General features: G+C 40.8%; 1 protein-coding gene across 3 annotated transcripts in view; it reads left to right on the top strand.

Moving 5' to 3' along the window:
* PTPRG (protein tyrosine phosphatase receptor type G) overlaps positions 1–19,490 on the top strand; it is an 828,925-nt gene that overhangs the window by 170,570 nt on the left and 638,865 nt on the right. For all 3 annotated transcript variants that reach the window (XM_061618739.1, XM_061618737.1, XM_061618738.1), the window contains exon 2: positions 16,656–16,760. In XM_061618739.1, coding sequence (XP_061474723.1) covers positions 16,656–16,760 — 105 coding nt within the window. The remainder of the gene's footprint in view (positions 1–16,655; positions 16,761–19,490) is intronic.

Below are 19,490 nucleotides of genomic sequence, written 5' to 3'. Positions count from 1 at the left end.
AGAAGATTATTTTTAGTAGAAATGACAGACTGATCTTCAAATAAATTAGTATTGACTTGTTAGGACTCCTTTAAAACCCTTCAAATATTGTTAATTTTACCAATAGAACTTGATTCTGAAATTCAGTTGAACATAGTGCAGCAGGCTTGGAAAATAGCCTTAGGACTGGTATACCTTGTCAGCTATTTATTAAACATTCATCTTGGGCTCCAGAATTAAATATCAGACAGGCGCCAACTCTGTGTCTTTTCGGCACCTATTGAAGACCTTTCTCTTTCAACAAGCCTTTTAAATGCATCTGTGTTGGAATTGTTTTTAGGTTTTTTTTAAAAAATATCTTTTTAAAGATGTTTTGTTTTAAAGATGTTTTAAAGATTTTTTTAGTGCGTTTGTTTGCTGCCCTGGGCTCCTTCTGGAAGAAGGGATGGGATATAAATTTAATCATCATCATCATCATCATCATCATTATTATTCTTGGTTTCTAAACTCTTCCAAAGATAGAAAGTTATATTGGGCACATTCTGGTTTTAAAGCTTCTGCTCTTCTGAGCACTTTGGCTTTCCATCTTAACCTTAGGCCATTCATTTCTACAGATATGAAACTCTGTAGCTGTCCTGCCCAAAGTGAGACTCACGAGACGGAGATGAGACTGGAATTCATTCCTGTTTTATTAAAGTAACATTGAAGGCAATGCGTTTCATAGGCACGCTATGCTAACTCACTACCATCCCTAACTAAGCTACTTAAGCATACTCTGCTGCATGTAAAGAGAGCTGACTCAGCACCAGAGCTTGGAAAAATTACTTTTTTTGAACTACAACTCCCATCAGCCCAATCCAGTGGCCATGTTTGCTGAGGCTGATGGGAGTTGTAGTTCAAAAAAAGTAACTTTTCCAAGCTGTGCTCAGCACCCAGATCAGGGGGGTGGAACCTTAGGAAAGGTCTTTGCCCGTAATCTCTGACTGCTTCGCAGCCCCTCTCTCTGGCCGAAGTGCTTCTCCCAGCGTCTTGCGCAGGGTGAAAGGGGGCGTGCCTCCACAGGCTCATCTGACAACACAGTCTCAAAAGGTGTCGGCTCGGCTTCAGGGAGCAGGGAAACACTTGACGTGCCATGAGGGGGGCTTGGGGGTGGTGGAATTGGTGTGCACGCCAAGACATTCCCCAATGGCTCAGTGGGGGCGTCTGGAGGTTGAGCGCGGTTTTCTTTGGTGGGAGAACTGACCGTGGGAACTGGCACAGTGTCAAACACACCTCCTCCCTCCTCTTCCAGGAAAGTCTCAACACCCTCTGATTCTTCCCCCTGCCCTAACGGAAGAAACGGAAGCTCATCCAGCCCCCCTCCTTGATCCTCCTGAGGGCGCTGGGGCTTAACAGTAGCTTCTGGGTGACTTTTCTCTGTTCTTTCACAGAAGCTTGCAACTCATCCACATGATTCATGAATGCATCCTCTACATAGTACCCTACATGTAGAGGATGATTCACTAATAGGAAAAATAACCCTTGCGGTTTAAGAACGTACCTATAGCTAACAGATATTTCTATTAAACTTCAAAAAGCTACAAATTCTTCCAAGCTGCACAGGAAGTTGATTAGACTGTGAAAGACCAACCCAAATTGTGTTTGTATTTTTATAAATTTGTAGGGCAGTACAATATCTCAGAGAGGAGGTCATGTCTCCTGCTCTCCTGGTGCATTCACTATAGCTGCCCAATTTCCTTGGTTTTAAAAGTTTGATAGAAATATCTGTTGACTATAGGTACATTCTTAAACTGCAAGGTTTTTTTTTTGCCTATTAGTGAATTTCTCTGCTTTTTAATCTGGGAGGTAAGAAATGGGATCCTGTGCAAGTTTGCTGAGAATGGATTGATCATTTGCATGCTTATTGAAATCAATGGGATTTATTCCCCTGCAATCATGCTTAGAATAGGTGAAATTGACAATGGGGAGGAGGAGGGCGGGCAGAGGGAAGTGGGGAGGAGGGAGGGAAAGCAGAGGGAAGGAGGGTGTATGGGAGCATGCGGGGAGGAGAGGAGGGTAGGTTTGATTATTTGCATGCTTATTGAGTTCAGTGGGGTTTACTCCTGTACAGTCATGCTTAGGATAGGTGAAACTGGTGGGGGAGTGGCAGGGAGGAAGAAGAGGAGGAGGATTGGGTGGGTGGGCACTGGGCAGAGGGAAAGCCCCTTTTGTTAATGGTATCAATTTGGGGGGGCTCCTCCACCTTTTTATTCTACAACAGAGCTATGTAGTCTCCCACCCAAATTTAAACCAAAGCTGTCTCTGTCCACATCCACAGCAGACATTTATTCCACTTTAAATAGTCATGGCTTCCCCCAAAGAATCCTAGGAAGTATAGTTTGTGAAGGGTAGAGTAGTTAGGAGACACCATGTTCCCCTCACAGAGCTATAATCCCCAGAAATTTCTGGGAAGAAAGGCTGACTGTTAAATCACTCTGGCCACTGGAGTCAGGGGAACAGGAGTCTCCTAACAACTCTCAGCACCCTTCACAAACTTGTGGAATGGGTGTGGCTCCCTGATTAGCCAAGCCAAACGGCTGTTAGTCTGGATGTTAGAATGCTGACAGTTGGTCCTTACTGAGCATGCCTGCGCTTATCATAGACTTCAATGTTAAATTTCTTAAATTAATTAAAAATCAGCCATGCATTTTTAAAAACTTTAAAACTGTGGCAGATGAAGGTCAGAGTATGGGGCAATGTCGGTAGTAGGATTACAGGTACTGTGTGAACATGGCTATTTTTTAATTAATTTCAACAAACTATGAGACCACTGACAGAAAAAAGTCCAACAGGGGTCTGGATTTTTTTACTCTTTTTTTAGTCTTTGAACTCTGGATTCTCACTGAGTATTTTGTGTATCGTCATGAAAACTTAGAGGGTGGTTAAGCGAGCATTTCCAAGTTCAGGACTATAAATTTTGTAAGGTTTTGTTTATGGGAAGCAACAGAATGGGATGGGGGTATTTTCAATTTAACATGGCGGAATGTGAAAAATCCATGCTGGCTATAATATACACTCTTGTGGCTCTATAATGATGTGGCTGGCTAACTCCACCATAACCTTGCTGAGCATGTCCTTTTCCAAGCTTTTTGGCTCATTGTGGAGAAGGTTGTATCTGCTGGTTGTATCATTCTTTTCACTAGCTGCACATACCTGCATTATCAAACTGCTTAGCAGGATAGGTCTTTCCTTGATGTTGTTCAAATGAAGTATTGATATCATTCCAAGATATTTCCACTAGTTTTGAAATCTCCTTTGGCATCATTTTGTCCTCCAACCATGATCTGTAACTTCCTTTTGCTTGGTCATTTTTCTTCTCTACTTCAAGCACTGATTGGAGCAGTCATGAGAGCTATTTGTCCTGCTGGCCAGACTACCAGTAGCCAGAGGTGGGGCTGTCTTTTTCTGAAAGGGATGGCTCTCATGTTATGGTAACTGTAGGAATTTTAAAATGGTTCAGAAAATAAGGCTGGTGCACATTTCACTGTAGGACATAAGGGGGTCCTAATTTGGCTGGGTGACCTTGGGCCCGTCACTGCCTCTCAGCCTCATGAAAACCGTATTCATAGGGTCGCCATAAGTCGGAATCGACTTGAGGGCAGTACATTTACATTTTAATTTGGCCAAAGCCTCAGTCTTTAGAGTACTTAACATTATAGTTAATCTAGCCTACACTCAGCATTTAAAAGAAATACATTGTAGTTTGCCTGTTCCAGGAGATACAATTTTGGTCTCTCTTAGAAGCAGTTTTCAGGATCACATATGTAGACAAGGGATTTCTTTAAGACAGGCTAAAATAAGAGTGTAAAAAACACTTACATGCCCAGATGGTAATGAAATGTATCTATAGCAGTAGCACACATTTTTGTGTGTTCATTTAAAGAGTAGTTGCAAGGGTGATAAGTCTGAAATTATATGCTGTGCCATAAATATGGGTATGATGCAGAAAATAAACACTATACGAAAAAATGCTGATGCAACTCTGATCTACATGCCAACCACAGCTGATGCTTGTAAATTTAGTTATGTTATGCAGGTTTAATTCATAATGACATGTAATTAGTACTAAAGTTGTGTGCAGAGATCAGCCCCGATTTAAATACATTTTTGTATAAATGCATAGGTTTGTCTGGTGTATAATGCATATGTTATATTTCTAAACTGGTTTTAAGAATCCATTTAATGTTATCAGTGCAATTATTCTAATGTAAGTAAGGTTTCAGATGAATATTGGCAAGAAACGTAGCTGGAAGTGAACCTAACATCAAGAATGAATTGTGGAATCATTTAATAGTAAAGGCTGAGTGATCAGCTTTGAGAGTTTATTTCTCCTTTACACTAATGAGTAAGAGGTAATGTTTGTATAATAGCATGTAAAATATCAGATGTGCAAATAGCTTTATGGTTTATATACAAAATAGATATTTGTGGAAAAAACAGTTTTTTGGTTTTGATTCTTGTAACTTGAACTCCAAATGTCAGCAAAGATATTCGGGGAGGAATTGCCTTATTGTATCTCCAAGGGCCACTTATCAAATTCATTTGATTGAAAATTCTAATATGAGATGAAGTAAATGGGAAGCTGATTCAAATGTTAAACAGTGCAAAATTACATTACTTCTGCTGACTGTAGATGTGTGACATAAGACAGTCATTTTAGACAGTGTGTTGGATCTGACATTTAACGTTGATTAAAATAAGAACTTGGGCGTGATAAAAATACTTCAGCCTTTGAAATGTGAGGGGATCTATTCTTCCACATAAGTTGCTGTTACGGTATTTCCAAATAGAGCTGTTGGAAGGGATGGTAATTGACACACATTTGATGCAAGTGCAAGCATCTGAGAGACGAGGCAATGGCCTGGTTCACACAAAATGCACAACCATAATTTATTGAAGTATTGTTACTTTATTATTTATTTATTAAATCTTCTGATGAAGGTTGATTAATAAATATTTTAAGTGTAATAAAAATGAAAACTTGAATCTGGCTCTCCTTCCCACATGGCTGCTGTTTCTTTCATTTCCCTCCTGAAGGCTATCAACGCCAAATCTCTGTGCCCCATCCCTTCCCAAGCACCTCTGGTATGGTATAGGATCTGTAAAGAGAGAAAGTGTGCTTGCCAAATAATTAATTTTCTTTGAAATCTGAGTGTGCATATGTACACACACAATATTCCTTTTATATTCATATTTGCAAACTTGATTAAACTGCATAAAATTTAAGACACATACTTAACTGAAAGAATTTGTATTTGCTTGCCACTGGGCACGAAACTTTGTGTAGTGTACTCAAAGTCCTAATTATACTACTAGAACAAATACAGAATCTAAGGCATAGTCAGACTACTGAGGAAGTCTCTGAGACAAGGATTCTGTTATTTTTTTAATGGATTGCCCTCATCTCTTTTACACTTTTCCTTTGTGTTTCTTTGTCTTACTAGGCTGCTAAACCCCAGCAATGTCTCAGTAGAGGGTCCTCTGTTTGACGTTTCCATTTTCTGACTGCTGCCTGTGTAGTTTTCCAGCCATATCTGAGGCTGCATTGCTGCCATAAATCCCCTTTACCTTTTGTGCTTTCTGTGCTCCTACCTTGTTTGGTGGCTGTGATCCATGAGGCCTTTATTCCTGAATACAGCAGGAACAAACTTTCAGCTCTAGTCCTGTAGATTCTGTAGCTGATCCAAAAAAGAGTCTTCCTTCAAGCCTCTCACAAAAGACTAACTATGGTACATTAATAATAAAGTTCTAATTCTATTTACTTAGGAAGAAAAACACTCCCCTATAATAACTGCATGGGTACAAAGCTAATCTAGTTTGTATGCTCTTTTTCACAATTATTTCTGGCAGCCAGCTCCAAATCTCTTAATCTAGCTTCAAGGTCCCCCAAACCTTAAACCTTTTTTTTCCTGCCCCTTTCTTTTTTCCTCTTAGTCTCCCAATGCTTTAGGCGACACTCCATACATGTTTTAAGCTGTGAAATTCCTTATTTCAGAACTGCATCTGGCACTTTCATTGTTTAGCTTTCATTATATGCTGAAGATACACTGCTTTATCCTGGCCCAGGACACATGAGGAATATATGCTTTAGATATATGCTTGTAAATTGTTTGTAACCCACCCTGGGACCTTATGGTGATGGGCAGGTAAGAAATCTGATCATTATGATAATAATCATAATCTTCACACTCGTGACTGCTAATGAAGTGCAGAGGCAATGTCTTGCTTTATTTCCCTAGGAAACTTGTCATATTCATCTCTGAGATAATAATAATAATAATAATAATAATAATAATAATAATAATAATAATAAATTTTATTTCTAGGCCGCCTATCTGGCCGCACAAGCGGCCACTCTAGGCGGCGTACAAGATAAAGTAAAATACAACATACAAACTACATAAAAACCCAAGAACTACAATATAAAACAAAACCGAACCCACCATAGCTAAAACCAATAAAATTAGGCTACCCCAGGGATCTTGTAGGCCTGCCTGAATAGCCAGGTTTTCAAGGCTTGGCGAAAACTTGGCAGGGAGGGGGCATGGCGAAGATCATAAGGGAGAGAGTTCCAGAGGGTGGGGGCCACGATTGAAAATACCCTCTCTCTGGTCCGCACCAGTCTAGCTGTTTTGACTGGTGGGACCGAAGATCTCTCTGTTACAAAATTCTTTAGCTAAGTATTGCAGGTGTTGGAGGAGAGCTTTGTGCATACCATGGATCACGAAAAAGACAAATAATTGGGTGTTAGAACAAATTAAACCAGAACTGTCACTGTTCATATCATCAGAAGCATTCCATAAGATATTGGGGTCCTGGGCTGTAAAAAGCTTTATAGGTCAACACCAGCACTTTGAATTAGGCTCAGGAAATTCTGTGTGACCCCACCCAGCAGTTTCACACAGATGGTAACATGGGGGACAGAACCGACCATTAAGGGACCCCATACTGGAGAACGCACAGAGCCAAGCAGTGTTCCCCAAGAACCCCATTCTGGAGCTGGCCATCCAAGTAAGAACAGAACCACTGCTCTGCGGTGCCCTCAACACCCAACTCAGACAGTCGCCCCAGAAGGATACCATGGTTGATGGGATTGAAAGCCTCTGAAAAATCAAGCAGGATCAAGAGAGTCATGCTCCCCCTGTCTCTCATCTGACACAGGCCATGGCCACTGCAACATGCCAGCCCCCTTAAAGAAGAAGTGCTGAGCTGTTTCAAAGAGTGCTGTCGCAAAAGACTTTAATGCCTGCTCATCAGCTGATGAACGGGGCTTAAATCCTGCTACCTTGGCTGAATAACCCTGTTCCCTGCTGCTCACAGGGCATGCAGCCAATGTTAAATTACACCTCATCCTCCTGCTTATCACCTCATGTCACCAGTGATGTCAGTTGATGGTGGGTAGGTATAGCCTGGGGGGAGATGGCCTTGCAGGACGAATTGGACCCCTTGGTGGGCCACGATTGGCCTGCAGGGGGAGGGGGAGGTTCCTTATCTCTGCTCCCATCTGTATTTAGCACATTCTTCTGTATCCATCTTAGGACAGGGGGGAAAGTTATAGTGACAAACTTCAGATGCCTACTACAGTTACAATTACAGTTGTCTGTAAAACACAATGAAGCCAAATATTAAAAGTATAAATATTTTTGTTATAGAGGAATGGGATGGGTGTGCAACAATCAAATTCAACACAGGTTTGTAAATAAAATCAATAAAGTCAATCTAACTTTGCTAATCACATGTTACTTGCTTCAACAAAGTCTTAAATTTCAGAGCATGTGCAGTATCCCTTGAAAAAGGCTGGTTTCCAAGGTGAGCATTTTTGGACTCCTGAATTTTTGGACTTTCCAGAAAGGCAAAAACTTCACATACTTATGGGAATCTGAGATGAGTAATACCCACCTCTTTGGAAGGGCATAACTGGAGTTAGTATATTCAGAGACAAAACAATAGATAGCTGTCCATTCAATATTAACTGTGGGGGGGATTAGTATTGCACAAGCTGTGGGTGGTGCTATTCAGCTACAGCAAAATATTGGTGTTTATCAGATACATAAATTACTGAATTTCACTAGAAATATTATGACCCAACAAAGAGCCTTACCAAGAGAGGCCACAATCCCACAATTCACCCCCATGACCTCTGTATGCAGAACTCTGTGGTCATGATCCAGCAGGGCCCACTCCTCCTCCGTGAAATGCACAGCTACATCCTCAAAGGACACTGGACCCTAAAAGAACAAGAAAGCATGTTTCTTCCTCATAGACAGCATCAAGATTGTCTGCTACTCATTGCTGTGTTTTAATGGGATTGTTTTGCTACACATTATAATGATGGACGTTTATTTTAATGTTGTAATGGTATTTTAATGATGGGTGTTTCTACTTCAATCTTCATGTAACTGGTTTTTATATTTTGTAAACTGCTTGGACTGTCACTAGAAGCTAAAATGATGAAACTGAGGTTATCATACTTTGGACATACAATGAGAAAACATGATTCACTAGAAAAGACAATAATGCTGGGAAAAACAGAAGGGAGTAGAAAAACAGGAAGGCCAAACAAGAGATGGATTGATTCCATAAAGGAAGCCAAAGACCTGAACTTACAAGATCTGAACAGGGTGGTTCATGACAGATATTCTTGGAGGTCACTGATTCATAGGGTTGCCATAAGTTGTAATCAACTTGAAGGCACGGACCTCACACTTGCTTATGTAATAATTATTTGCGGATATCTTTGTGAAATAATTTGATTATGCGCATCAGATTTCTCTTTAAGTTTCTGAATAAATGACAGGGAAGGGTTTTTGGCACTTTAAAGAATTAACGTGTTCATTATAACATAAGCTTTCAAGGGCTACTATTTACTTCATTTGATGTGTGACCTGCTATCCTACAGGAGTTTGCCAACAGTGAGGTCAGAGGGAAGTGAAATGTAGAAAGTACTGTCCATGATAATTATTCATGGTGGCCACTGATAAAACAGTTGTTAGCAAAGCAGACATTTTGGCATTCTGGCATTAACATATGGGCAGAGCAGTCAAAACCCCAGTAATGCTGGGTGGGTAGGGGGAGGTTGGATTGAGCAATAGCATTCCTCCAGTAATCCCTCCATCTCCAGACATAGCTAGCACCTGTTGACCACTGAACATGACAGAGGGTGGGCCTAAGGTAGCCCAGCAAAGCTTCATGGCTGTTTGAGACTTTGAACCTAGGGCTCCTTAGTCTTATCACAACACTGTAACTACTGCTATTGTTATTTATTGTATTTCTTACCCTTCACCGGAAGGTTCCAGGGCAGGTTACAGCATATAAAAACAGAATTAAACAGTATAAAACAACCCCACCCATAACCCCAAAAACAATAATCGATAGAATGCATTATTACAGGGAAACATCAAAATAAATTCTTCAGTTTTCAAAGGCTAAGGAAAAGAGGTGTTTGAAATTGTAAAGAGATGATGCTGTGTGTGTGTGTACTTATTTGTAAAGAAAAAAAGTCATTGTTTAGGCAGCTGGTATATATCCTGTATCCTAATAGCACAATCATTATGCCAGTGCTGGTCCTTAGGTAGCCAAAATGGCACAATCAGCACACAGGAATAAGCTATCAACAGGGTTGGGGAAACCCAGAGGTTTGCAGGAACATAAGATATGCCCAGTTGGCATAGAATGCTGGCTGACTGTTGGGGGGGGGGAAGCAGGAAACCAGGGAGAGGGTGAAATATAGTGTAACATCCTGAAAGAAGGTATAGCTCACTGGAATCCTGAACAGAAGCACTCCATACTGCAACATTTTGTTGCAGGTCCTACTGGCATATGCCTGTAGTAGAACTTCTGCTGACATTCCTGTTTGCTTTAACATACTTTAGCTATATTTGTTATCACTGAAGGTGGAAAATTGCAATGTTATATGGCCACTTAAAACTACGCCTTTAGATATCTCCAGCCACGTTTAGGTGGAGCTGGTTGAAAGTGATGAGAGAGCTGAAATATGGACAGCTTCCTTTTACGGAAGAGTAAAATGCAAAGACCTCACAACACTGCGAAAGAAATGTTAGTTGGTTAACTGATTTGGGAAGAGTTTGCTGTTTTGATACGCTGTATACACATTTTGTTGAATATTCAGAGAAAACGTATTAGAAGAAAAATTCCACCCTGCCTCTCCAGTCTTGTAGTCTCCAGCACCCTTTGGCAGAATAGTATTCTTATGTGTTACAGCTGCTTACCTGTTATAAACGTAGATTTATTGTTGTTACGGGAGTCTATGCAGAGGAGTGAAATTGCACATTTTCAGAAGGGCATCAATTTTTTAATTGCATAAATAAGATGCTGACTTAAGCAAGTGCTCAATTTCACACCACTAAAATAAAGGATTCATAAAGGCCTGGATTTGCATAATTTAATTTTCTGCACAGAAGATACTGGAAATCAATAGCATGATTCATAGCCACACCATAGAATTGCCGTGCTGCCATTCTTTTGACTACTCAGGTTCCGAGTACAAAGGATTTTACAATTGATTAAATTTTGAGTGCTGACGGAAGTGTTTTCTCTTCACAATCTATAAACTGTTTAAACCTGTTCTCTTTACCCTTGTGCCACTGAAATATCTTCTGGAGGGCCTGTGACTAAGGAATTAGCCATTGCATTTCATTTGCTCAGAAAAGTGGTAGCCATTTTACATGCCCTGTTGCATTCCCCCCCCCCTTTTCTGTCTGTATGACAGGAACATGTTCACGTTACTATCACTGTAGTTTGCCCAAATTTGATAAGGGGGTGAGGAGGCAGAGAGAAGATGAAGTCTGTCTACCTGCAAACAAGCACCACAGGCTTGCCACATACCTCCAGTTTATAGGAATACAGGAAGCTGCCTTACACTGAGTGAGAGACTATTGGTCCGTCTGGTTCAATATAATCTATGCCAGCCTTTCCCAACTAGTGGGCCACCAGATGTTGTTGGACCACAATTCCCATCTTTCCTGACCATTGGCAGTGCTGGCTGAGGCTGATGGGAGTTGTGGTCCAACAACATCTGGTGGCTCACTAGTTGGGAAAGGCTGATCTATGCTGACTAACAGTGACTCTCCAGAGTTTCAGGCAGGGGTCTCTCTCAGCCCTACCTGAAGATGCTATGGATTGAACTAGGGACCTTCTGCATGCAAAGCAGATGCTCTTCCGCTGAGTTACAGCCTTCCTAAGGGGCAAGAACCCAAGCTTCTTAACAGTACCAGTTAGGAACAAAATCGCCATCTCAATATATCAGAGAAGTGCCACAGAATATGCGTCACAGTCTCCTAATTCTTTTTTGGGGGGGATGAGGGATAGCTAGAAGTATACTGTTCCTAATAATATTTTAGTTAGTTTAGTTTAAGAATACTAATATCACACCGTTCCAATGTAAACACAATGCTATGGGTGGCTCACAACATATTAACAATAACAAAATGGAATCTGTACACTCAGTGTCCTTTGATTTCACAAAGCTGTGTTAACCATTGCATGTAGCATATGGAATTGATCAGATGGCTAAATGCAGAGGTGGCAGTCAATACATTTTGAAATAAACGAATTTCAATAATTTGAGCAGAAAGTAGAAAAGCAGTAGTGGAGAGTTCAGTTTTTAAGATCATCAAAACAAGAATCAGCCTTTCCACTCATAGGCTTCCTGGTTACTCCCCCACCCTGGCCACCTTTTGTTGTTTTGGCCTCCTGATTTTGAAATTTAGATCGTGCAGCCTGGGTTGTTTCCAGATTGTCAGTATTTTTCCATGTGTGTGTGTAAAAACCCACAACCGACTGTTTGCCATTGTAGAAAGTGATGGGGAAATGCACACAGTGCAGGATGAATGAAAGATTAACAGGACAATGTGTACCATCCTACAAGCAAATTAGGGTGAATTCAGGTCGAATGCTCATTGTCATATATAGCTTTTTGCAAACAAAAAGAATGCTCAGTAAAGACTAGATATAGGCTAACATCTGCATAAAGTTTATGCAAGTAAATCAGGATGAGGGCTCAATGCATATATCATCTGGAGGAACCCCCAATAAGGAACTTTCACTATTTTGACCATTGAGGATTTCTTCATGTGTTGTCAGCCTCTTCTTATTTATTTTTTCACTGAACACTTTATTTATTTTAAAGCATTTGTATCCCACCCTTCCAGTGCAAATACACCACCACGGGTGGTTTAAAATATATAAGCATTAAAATTTTGTAAAAACAGTACAAAACAATTACAAAATGGACAAGTACAGCAGTTTAAAAAACCCATAAAAATATTGTCCACTTCATAAAATAAGAGCTTGCTGATTTTTTAAAAGTCTTCTAGTAACTGATAGAGAACAGTAAGGAAGGGGGCCAGCCACACTTCATGGGGCAAGATGTCCCATAGTCTGAATAATTGGGTTTTTAATCAGCTGTAGGTATACCGTAGGGAGAATTTTTCCAAGCAAGCAAAACTCTTGCACACGTCCCCAAGCCTTGGTTGGGGAAAGGACTTTAAAAAAAATCTATACAGTTTTTTGTATCAAATCTTAATAATCAGTAAATGGATCCCCCCCGTTTTGTATCATCCAATTTACATGATACATAATATGGAACTCCCATATTATTCCCTGGCAAGCATTACTGTAGTTTCTTGTTAACATAAGAACATAAAAAGACCTGTGCTGAATCAGGCCAAAGGCCCATCTAGTCCAATATAGACATGTGAAGGCCCAGAAGAAAAAACAGAAATATCGAGGAGGAAAATCTGAGTTTTTCTTGTTTCCCACCCCAATTTTTAAGTCCCCCCGCCAGATTTTTTCCATTCCCCCCCCCCCGGCCTTCACATCTCTAGCACAGCATCCTGTTCTCACAATGGCTAACCAGATCCCCATGCGAAACCTGCAAGCAGAACCTGAGCACAATAGCGCTCTCCACACTTGTGATTCCCAGCAACTGGTATTCCAAGGAATATTGCCTCTGACATTGGAGGTAGAACATAGCCACGTTGTCAGAATTGGCACTCTAGAAGCAACAGGTACTGATCAGGCAGGTAGCTGAACTTGGAGGTAAGCAGGCAGTCAAGCTGATGGACTGTCAAACAATTAGCGGGGATAAAAAAAAAAATCTTATACTGGGGCTGGGGAGAACTTCCATGTATAGGAATCCATTTCTGCTTCCCCTCTCTTCAGTTTTGTTCCCTAGCACGCTTACATGACACCTGCCTACTAAACTAATAGAGCTAGTGATTGTTTCTGAGTCAGGCTTTGCTCACCTTGCTTCTCCCATAACACACTGAGAATTTTTCCTGTTCATTTGCAAAACAAGTTCTTGTTTTTTGCCTTAATGTAGGCAGGCCATTTAACCATGTGTGGCTTATTGTGAAAGGGAGTTCTGTTCCATTTTAAAGCTTGGAGTTCTGACTTTTCAGAAGCCGCACACCTCCAGTTTTGTTCAGTCAGATGTATAGATGCAATAAACAAAGATCTGCATGCCTAAAGCTGCTCTGACAAATTCCAGGATCTCATTTAAAAGAAAATAAGCATGTTAACGCTAAACAAAAGCTCTAGTAAACAGTATTGAACCTCAAGATGTACAAAGTAGCAAGTCTCCCCCCCTCCCCCATGGTTTGATGTTGTTGATGATAATTCTTTTAGTGTTTGAAGGCAAGCTTGACATCTGGTTTTGGATATTAGGAGGTCTCTGGCATCTTGTCAACAAACAAGCAAATCTGGAACAGTATGGTTGGTTTTTTCATTTTTTTTGCTAGCAAAGGAGAAAAATGTCCTTCTTGCTTTAACGGACATCATTGTGGTCTTGCTGTTCCATCCTCCTAGTTGGATTATCTTTTATTACCTCTGGTTCACTTTTAAACAATAAACAGTTCTAAATGTGCGTACATGGAAATGAATTAGCATATACAAATTAACCATAGCTTTCTTTTAATAGTGAGGGCTTATAGGCCGGGCTTAAACCGATTGATTGGATTTGCCCTTCACAAGTCTTCTGATCAGTCGCTGTGGGGAATGGCATCATCCTTATGTATTTCTTTCCCCCAAGTTTATAAAGGGGAGGCCTCTTCTGCTTTCTACCCTGTGGGGTTATGCAATTGTAGGCAATCCTTAAATGCTGTGTTAGCTTTGCTGTGTTATCCTTCCCAAATTGGACCCCCTGCGGTGTTATCTGGAGATAAGAAAACAGATGATCCTTTTACCCTGGAAGTGGTGTGACTTTGCAGATGAGAGCCAGACTGTTCTGGAGACAATCCAATGGCTGCATTTGTTATATAGGTCTCAGAAGTGCCCATCAAATTGGCATTTGGCTACTCTGAGGTCTTCCTAGCATCATATAAATTTTGCCATCCAGAGAGGTTAGCTTTGGCGGCGGCTGCACCTAGGTCATGGCCCCAAATATAGTTGGGATCTACTGCCCATGTGACTGAGGACCCATCTGCACAATACATTTTAAGCAGTATCATACTATTAAACAGTCATGGCTTCCCCCAAAGAATTTAGGAACTGTGGTTTGTTAAGGATGATGAGAATTGTTAGGAGACCCCCTATTCCCCCCTCAGAGCTACAATTCCCATAGTTCCCTGGAAAGAAGTATTGACTGCTAAACCATTATGGGAATTGCAGCTCTGTGAAAGGAATAGGGATCTCGTAACAACTCTTAGCACCCTCACAGAACTATGATTTACAGAGTGATTTAAAAGTCAATTCCTCTTCCCAGTAACTTTGGTAATTGTAGTTTTGTGAATAGCAGTCCCCTAAGAATTCTCAGCACCCTTACAAACTACACTTCCTAGGATTCTTTGTGGGAAGCTATGACTGTTGAAGGTGGTATGATACTGCTTTAAATGTACAATGCAGATGGAGCCTGAGTGGAATTCATATATTTCCTGTTCACTTACACAAATACCTTGCTTGAGAGTAACTTTTTCTTCTTTTTCTTTCCCTTGGCATGTATCAGAAGAGTGTCCTATTGGCTTCATTGTTAGTGAGTTATTCATCCTGCTGTGTCAGGGTGATCTGTTGAAGATGTTATCCTGGCCAGCAGCTTTTGTCTGGCAAGGAACAGGGAAAGGAGCTCTATCACACTGATGATTAATTTATCAGTGTCATAACTGTGCCTTGAGTTCTGTTATTTTCAGCTGTACCAAGGCTGTCGATCTGATGATCTAATGATTCCAATAATGCCTAAATGATTTAATTTTCAGTCAGTGGGTGTCACTTTGTTAGCAAGACTCTTCTGTAGACATGTCTTTCACATTCACACGTTCTAGGAGTCTTGTGAATTAGGATCTTTAGACACTGGCAATAGTGCATCTTGGCAGACTTGCCTCGTAGCTTATACTCACACATGTTCAGGTCTTAAAGATGGGGATATTTATTGAGCGTGCACACATAGAATTAAAATATACACCTTTTAAATTGCAGTGGCGAATAGCTCAGTAACAATACATATCTATTGACACCACTGGGGGGAGTAGCTCAGTAGTAATATGTGCAAGGGAATTAGCTAAATAAACAAAATCATGACTAAACTCACATACATACTCAACCTACAAACACACATCAAGGCGCAAGCACGCAAAGCATAAGAGGAGATGGGGGGTTGAGCTCAGCACAACTGAGGAAGGCACACTAGCCTGCCCTTTCTCTCTCTGGGGCTTAGTTTGCAAACTAGGCCTCAGTCATGCGCAGCTGGGCAGGGAGGACTGGAGAGTGGTCTCTGAAAGTCACGCACTCACAGTCAAAGATAGGCAGAGGGAGCAGGTGTGGGGGCTACAATTTGTAGGGAAAGGATCCTCAGAAGACAGGATAGAGATCAAGATTGGTGGGGAGTCTGGAAATGGAACTGGGGCATGTTGAAACTCCTGGGTCAGGCAGGGAAACAGCAAATGCAGCAGGCAGGCTGTGAAATGGCTTCTTCTCGGATCTCTGCTTTGGCTAGCAAAGGTCCAGGGGAAAGTAGGGAAAGTAGTAAACCCTTGAAAAGTGCTTTTGAAGCAGCTTCAGCAAGCGGGGACCTCTGTTTCTGCTGGCAGGGTCTCAGAGATAGTGAAGGAAAAGCAGGTGAGTCAGAACTTTGGGTCCTGGCTGGCTAAGAGATTCAGCAGGTATTTTCAGATAGAGTGATATTCAGCAGAGTGGAATTGGTTGACCAGGACCCAGAGCCCAGAAAATGGTTCTTGGATTCCAGTTTTTATGCCTTTCTGGACAGAATTCTCAAAGGATAATCCAGTAGTCGTATGGTCAGGGTAATGGGCTATTATTTGTGAAGATAGGTGATAGTATTCACTTTTTAGCAAGCTTGATAAGTTTCAGATTTGAATTATGAGCTCCTCTCCTGAGGGCCAATCTTTTACAATTGCTTGTGGGATTACACTGATGGAATTGCCAAAGGTCACGTCCTGTGCATATGACTGGCAACATCCTCTTGGTTGAGATGACAGATTTAACTCTTTCAGCTAATTTTTCCATCATGCGTCAAGCAGCCTCTTTGCAAAATGACCCAAACTGAAGCCATTTTAAAAATCATATAGGCCATATTGGGGTGGAGTGTCCTTCAGGTTTATAAACTCATAGCCAGCCTGCCAGCAACTTGGCTAATAGCTTTTGTGCTTATTTTATCTCCCTCTCAGCTTTGACTGAAGGTTATGATGGCTCCCTGCATGAAAGCAGACATGGCAGTTCAGTGCAAATCCGGCGGCGGAAGGCATCCGGGGATCTTTATTGGGCGTACTCAGGTGAGTAGCTATGGATAGGACAGAGTCATGTGCAAAAAGAATGCTCCCCCCCCCCAAGGTAACATGCTGAACAATGAAATTTGCTGGAATCTAAAGAGGAAAAAGGCTAATTTGGGATGGGACTATACGTGCAGACATAATTTCATGGGCTTGCAGTCATTTTCCACTGCTAAAGAGACACATTGTTAGCTTAAGAAGCAACACACAATTCTGGCAGCAGGTGACGTTTGGTGGCATGTCAGCCTTTGGAGGAAATTAACTGATGCTGTTTAATGTTTCAGGGTTGTTTTTTTCCTGCACTACTCTATTTTATTAATGATTGGTTTTCAGTATTCTGTTTTATTTCTGTTTTATGTTAAATGGAATATATTGTGCTGGGAACCAGTGATGAAGGGAAGTCTGAAAATTTGGAAAATAGATACATATAACCTTTTGTGTTTTAATTCTTGCTATCATGCTTTAATGAGTAATTATTTCTGAAACATTTACCAGGGATTAAGGATGGGCAAAACTTTCAGTTTTGGTTTCTCTCCAGTAGTCCTTTTTTCAGTCTTAAGTTCAGTTGTCCAGATTTCCACATCAGTTTGCGAGTTTTTTTATAGTCCTCATGAAAATTCATCAGCATTTCAGTCCGAATTTCTTACAGCATACACATTTTTGTATGCACTTTTGCCTAATATATGCATTTTTGCAAAGCGTATCTCCCTAATATTTATATTTTCCGTAATGAATGTAATTCATTTTGTATGTGATTTTCACTAATGTGTACATTTTTATGCACGCTGTGCCTTAGTATATGCGTTTTTCCCCACGTTACTTAGCTGGAGAGCTGCATTGCAAAATTCAGAGAAGTGCAGATTTCTAAGGATGGCTGTGTTTTAGTTTGCATAGTATTTTGGAAACTGTGAATTAGATAGGTTCATCATTAAAAGCAAACTGAATGAATGTTTCCCCCCATTCGTGCCAGGGATGCTCTTTGCTGTTACTTCTCAGACAGGCTTGCTTGCTTATTCATTTCTTTTATCTGCTGCTGATGCATGTGCATGTGTGAGAGTGAGATTAGCAAAGTATTAAAACTTGTCTTTCATTTTGCCTCCATCTAGCAGTGCACCATGATTGTCTGCACTTTCCCACTTATTGCCCACTGGTTTATATCGGAGAACATGATGTTCTATAAGAGACCATAAAAATATTCTTAGCTTCTGAGTCCCTCAGCTTTTTACTGCAGAAGCCCGTTTTGCATCCCAGTTTCCTCCATTTCCCTGACAATGGTTGTATCATTGCCTAGAGAAATTGAGCTTTCAGTTCCCATTCTACAGTGACATATTGCTTCTGCTTTGCAACCACTAGGCCAGCCACTCTTTCCATGCATCCTCTTAGATTGTTAATTTGTCCAGGGCTCTTTTTGTATATATATACTCTATTTTCTTATGGCCATGTTCACACTTCATGGTGTAACCACAGCTAATGTTTTACTGTAAATGTACCAATCACCATGATCCATGGCTAAGCATTATGTCTGAATCAGGGATCATGGTTTGTTTTACTCTATTACTGAGAAATAAACCACGATCCCTGATTTCAGACAAAAGTTAAGCCCAGATCTGCATGGTCATAGCAAGATGGCTTACTGCAGAGTAGGGCACAGTTTTCAGCTCCAACACCACATTCCCTTCTTGGCAACCATCCATGGGACACATGCCAATGGTGGGAGGAGCCATAGGCAAAAGTGAGCAGAGATGTCTGTTTTATCTTTGTTTTGTAGGCTAGTTCCTATACGTATCTACACACACCCTCTTCCATCTAGGCGAGCAAGAGGCATTATGAGAGTTCAAGGACACATTCCAGCCATGCAAGAACACTTGGGGTATGAAGCAGGACCATTGAGGGGTGTGGCCTGGGGGATGTTCCAAGGGCCAAACAGAGAGGCTGGAGTGCCTCATTTGGCCCCTGAGGAAACCCTGAGGTTTCCACCCCTGACTTATACAGATATTGGTTTTATCCAGTGTTAGTTACACTCAGGGTAGGCACATTGAAAATAATAGAGATTACTAACTTAGGTCTGTTAATATTACGGATCTACTCTGAGTTGAACATAGTTGGATACAAAACTATATTATATATTTTTTCTAAATATTGTTCCTAAATATTCTTTAGAAAAACAATATGCTGCCTTTCTCTTGTCACCATTGTCTCATTGTAGCCAGCCTTATAACTTTGTCCCACCAGCAATCATGTACTCCCATCAAGCCTGCCCCGCCTTGGTCTTTCTTGGCAGTTCCACCCATTGATTCCTAGCACCCCCAAACCCAAGGAATCTATCTCTCCAACTGTCTTGTAAGTCTGATTGTAGAAATAAAGCACACTTCAGTACAATTTGTCAATTGAATAACTTCTACTTGAAACTGGAACTAGTGTTAGGTGGAGTAAAATTATTGGGGACAATCCAGGTCACGCTCAAACTTGTTATGCTTAAATTCTGTTGAAGCCAATGATATTTAAATTAACTCCACTGTTTTCTGGAATTGTGCTCGTTGTCATAATAAATCTACTTTACATCTTAAATACATTTTGCTTTTTTGATTCATATGGTGCAGCTATAGCTGAGATTTAAGTTAATAAACAGTTGAAATGGTCCACCTATTTATTTTTGTCTTACTAGAATGAAAATGGAACCTTAAGTGATTAATTGCATATTTATTTAGTTTTTTATTGCTGAAAATGTGTTTG

The sequence above is a fragment of the Rhineura floridana genome, chromosome 3 (genome assembly GCF_030035675.1).
Source record: "Rhineura floridana isolate rRhiFlo1 chromosome 3, rRhiFlo1.hap2, whole genome shotgun sequence".
NCBI classification, from domain to species: domain Eukaryota; kingdom Metazoa; phylum Chordata; class Lepidosauria; order Squamata; family Rhineuridae; genus Rhineura; species Rhineura floridana.
This window is presented reverse-complemented; position numbering and strand designations above follow the sequence as displayed.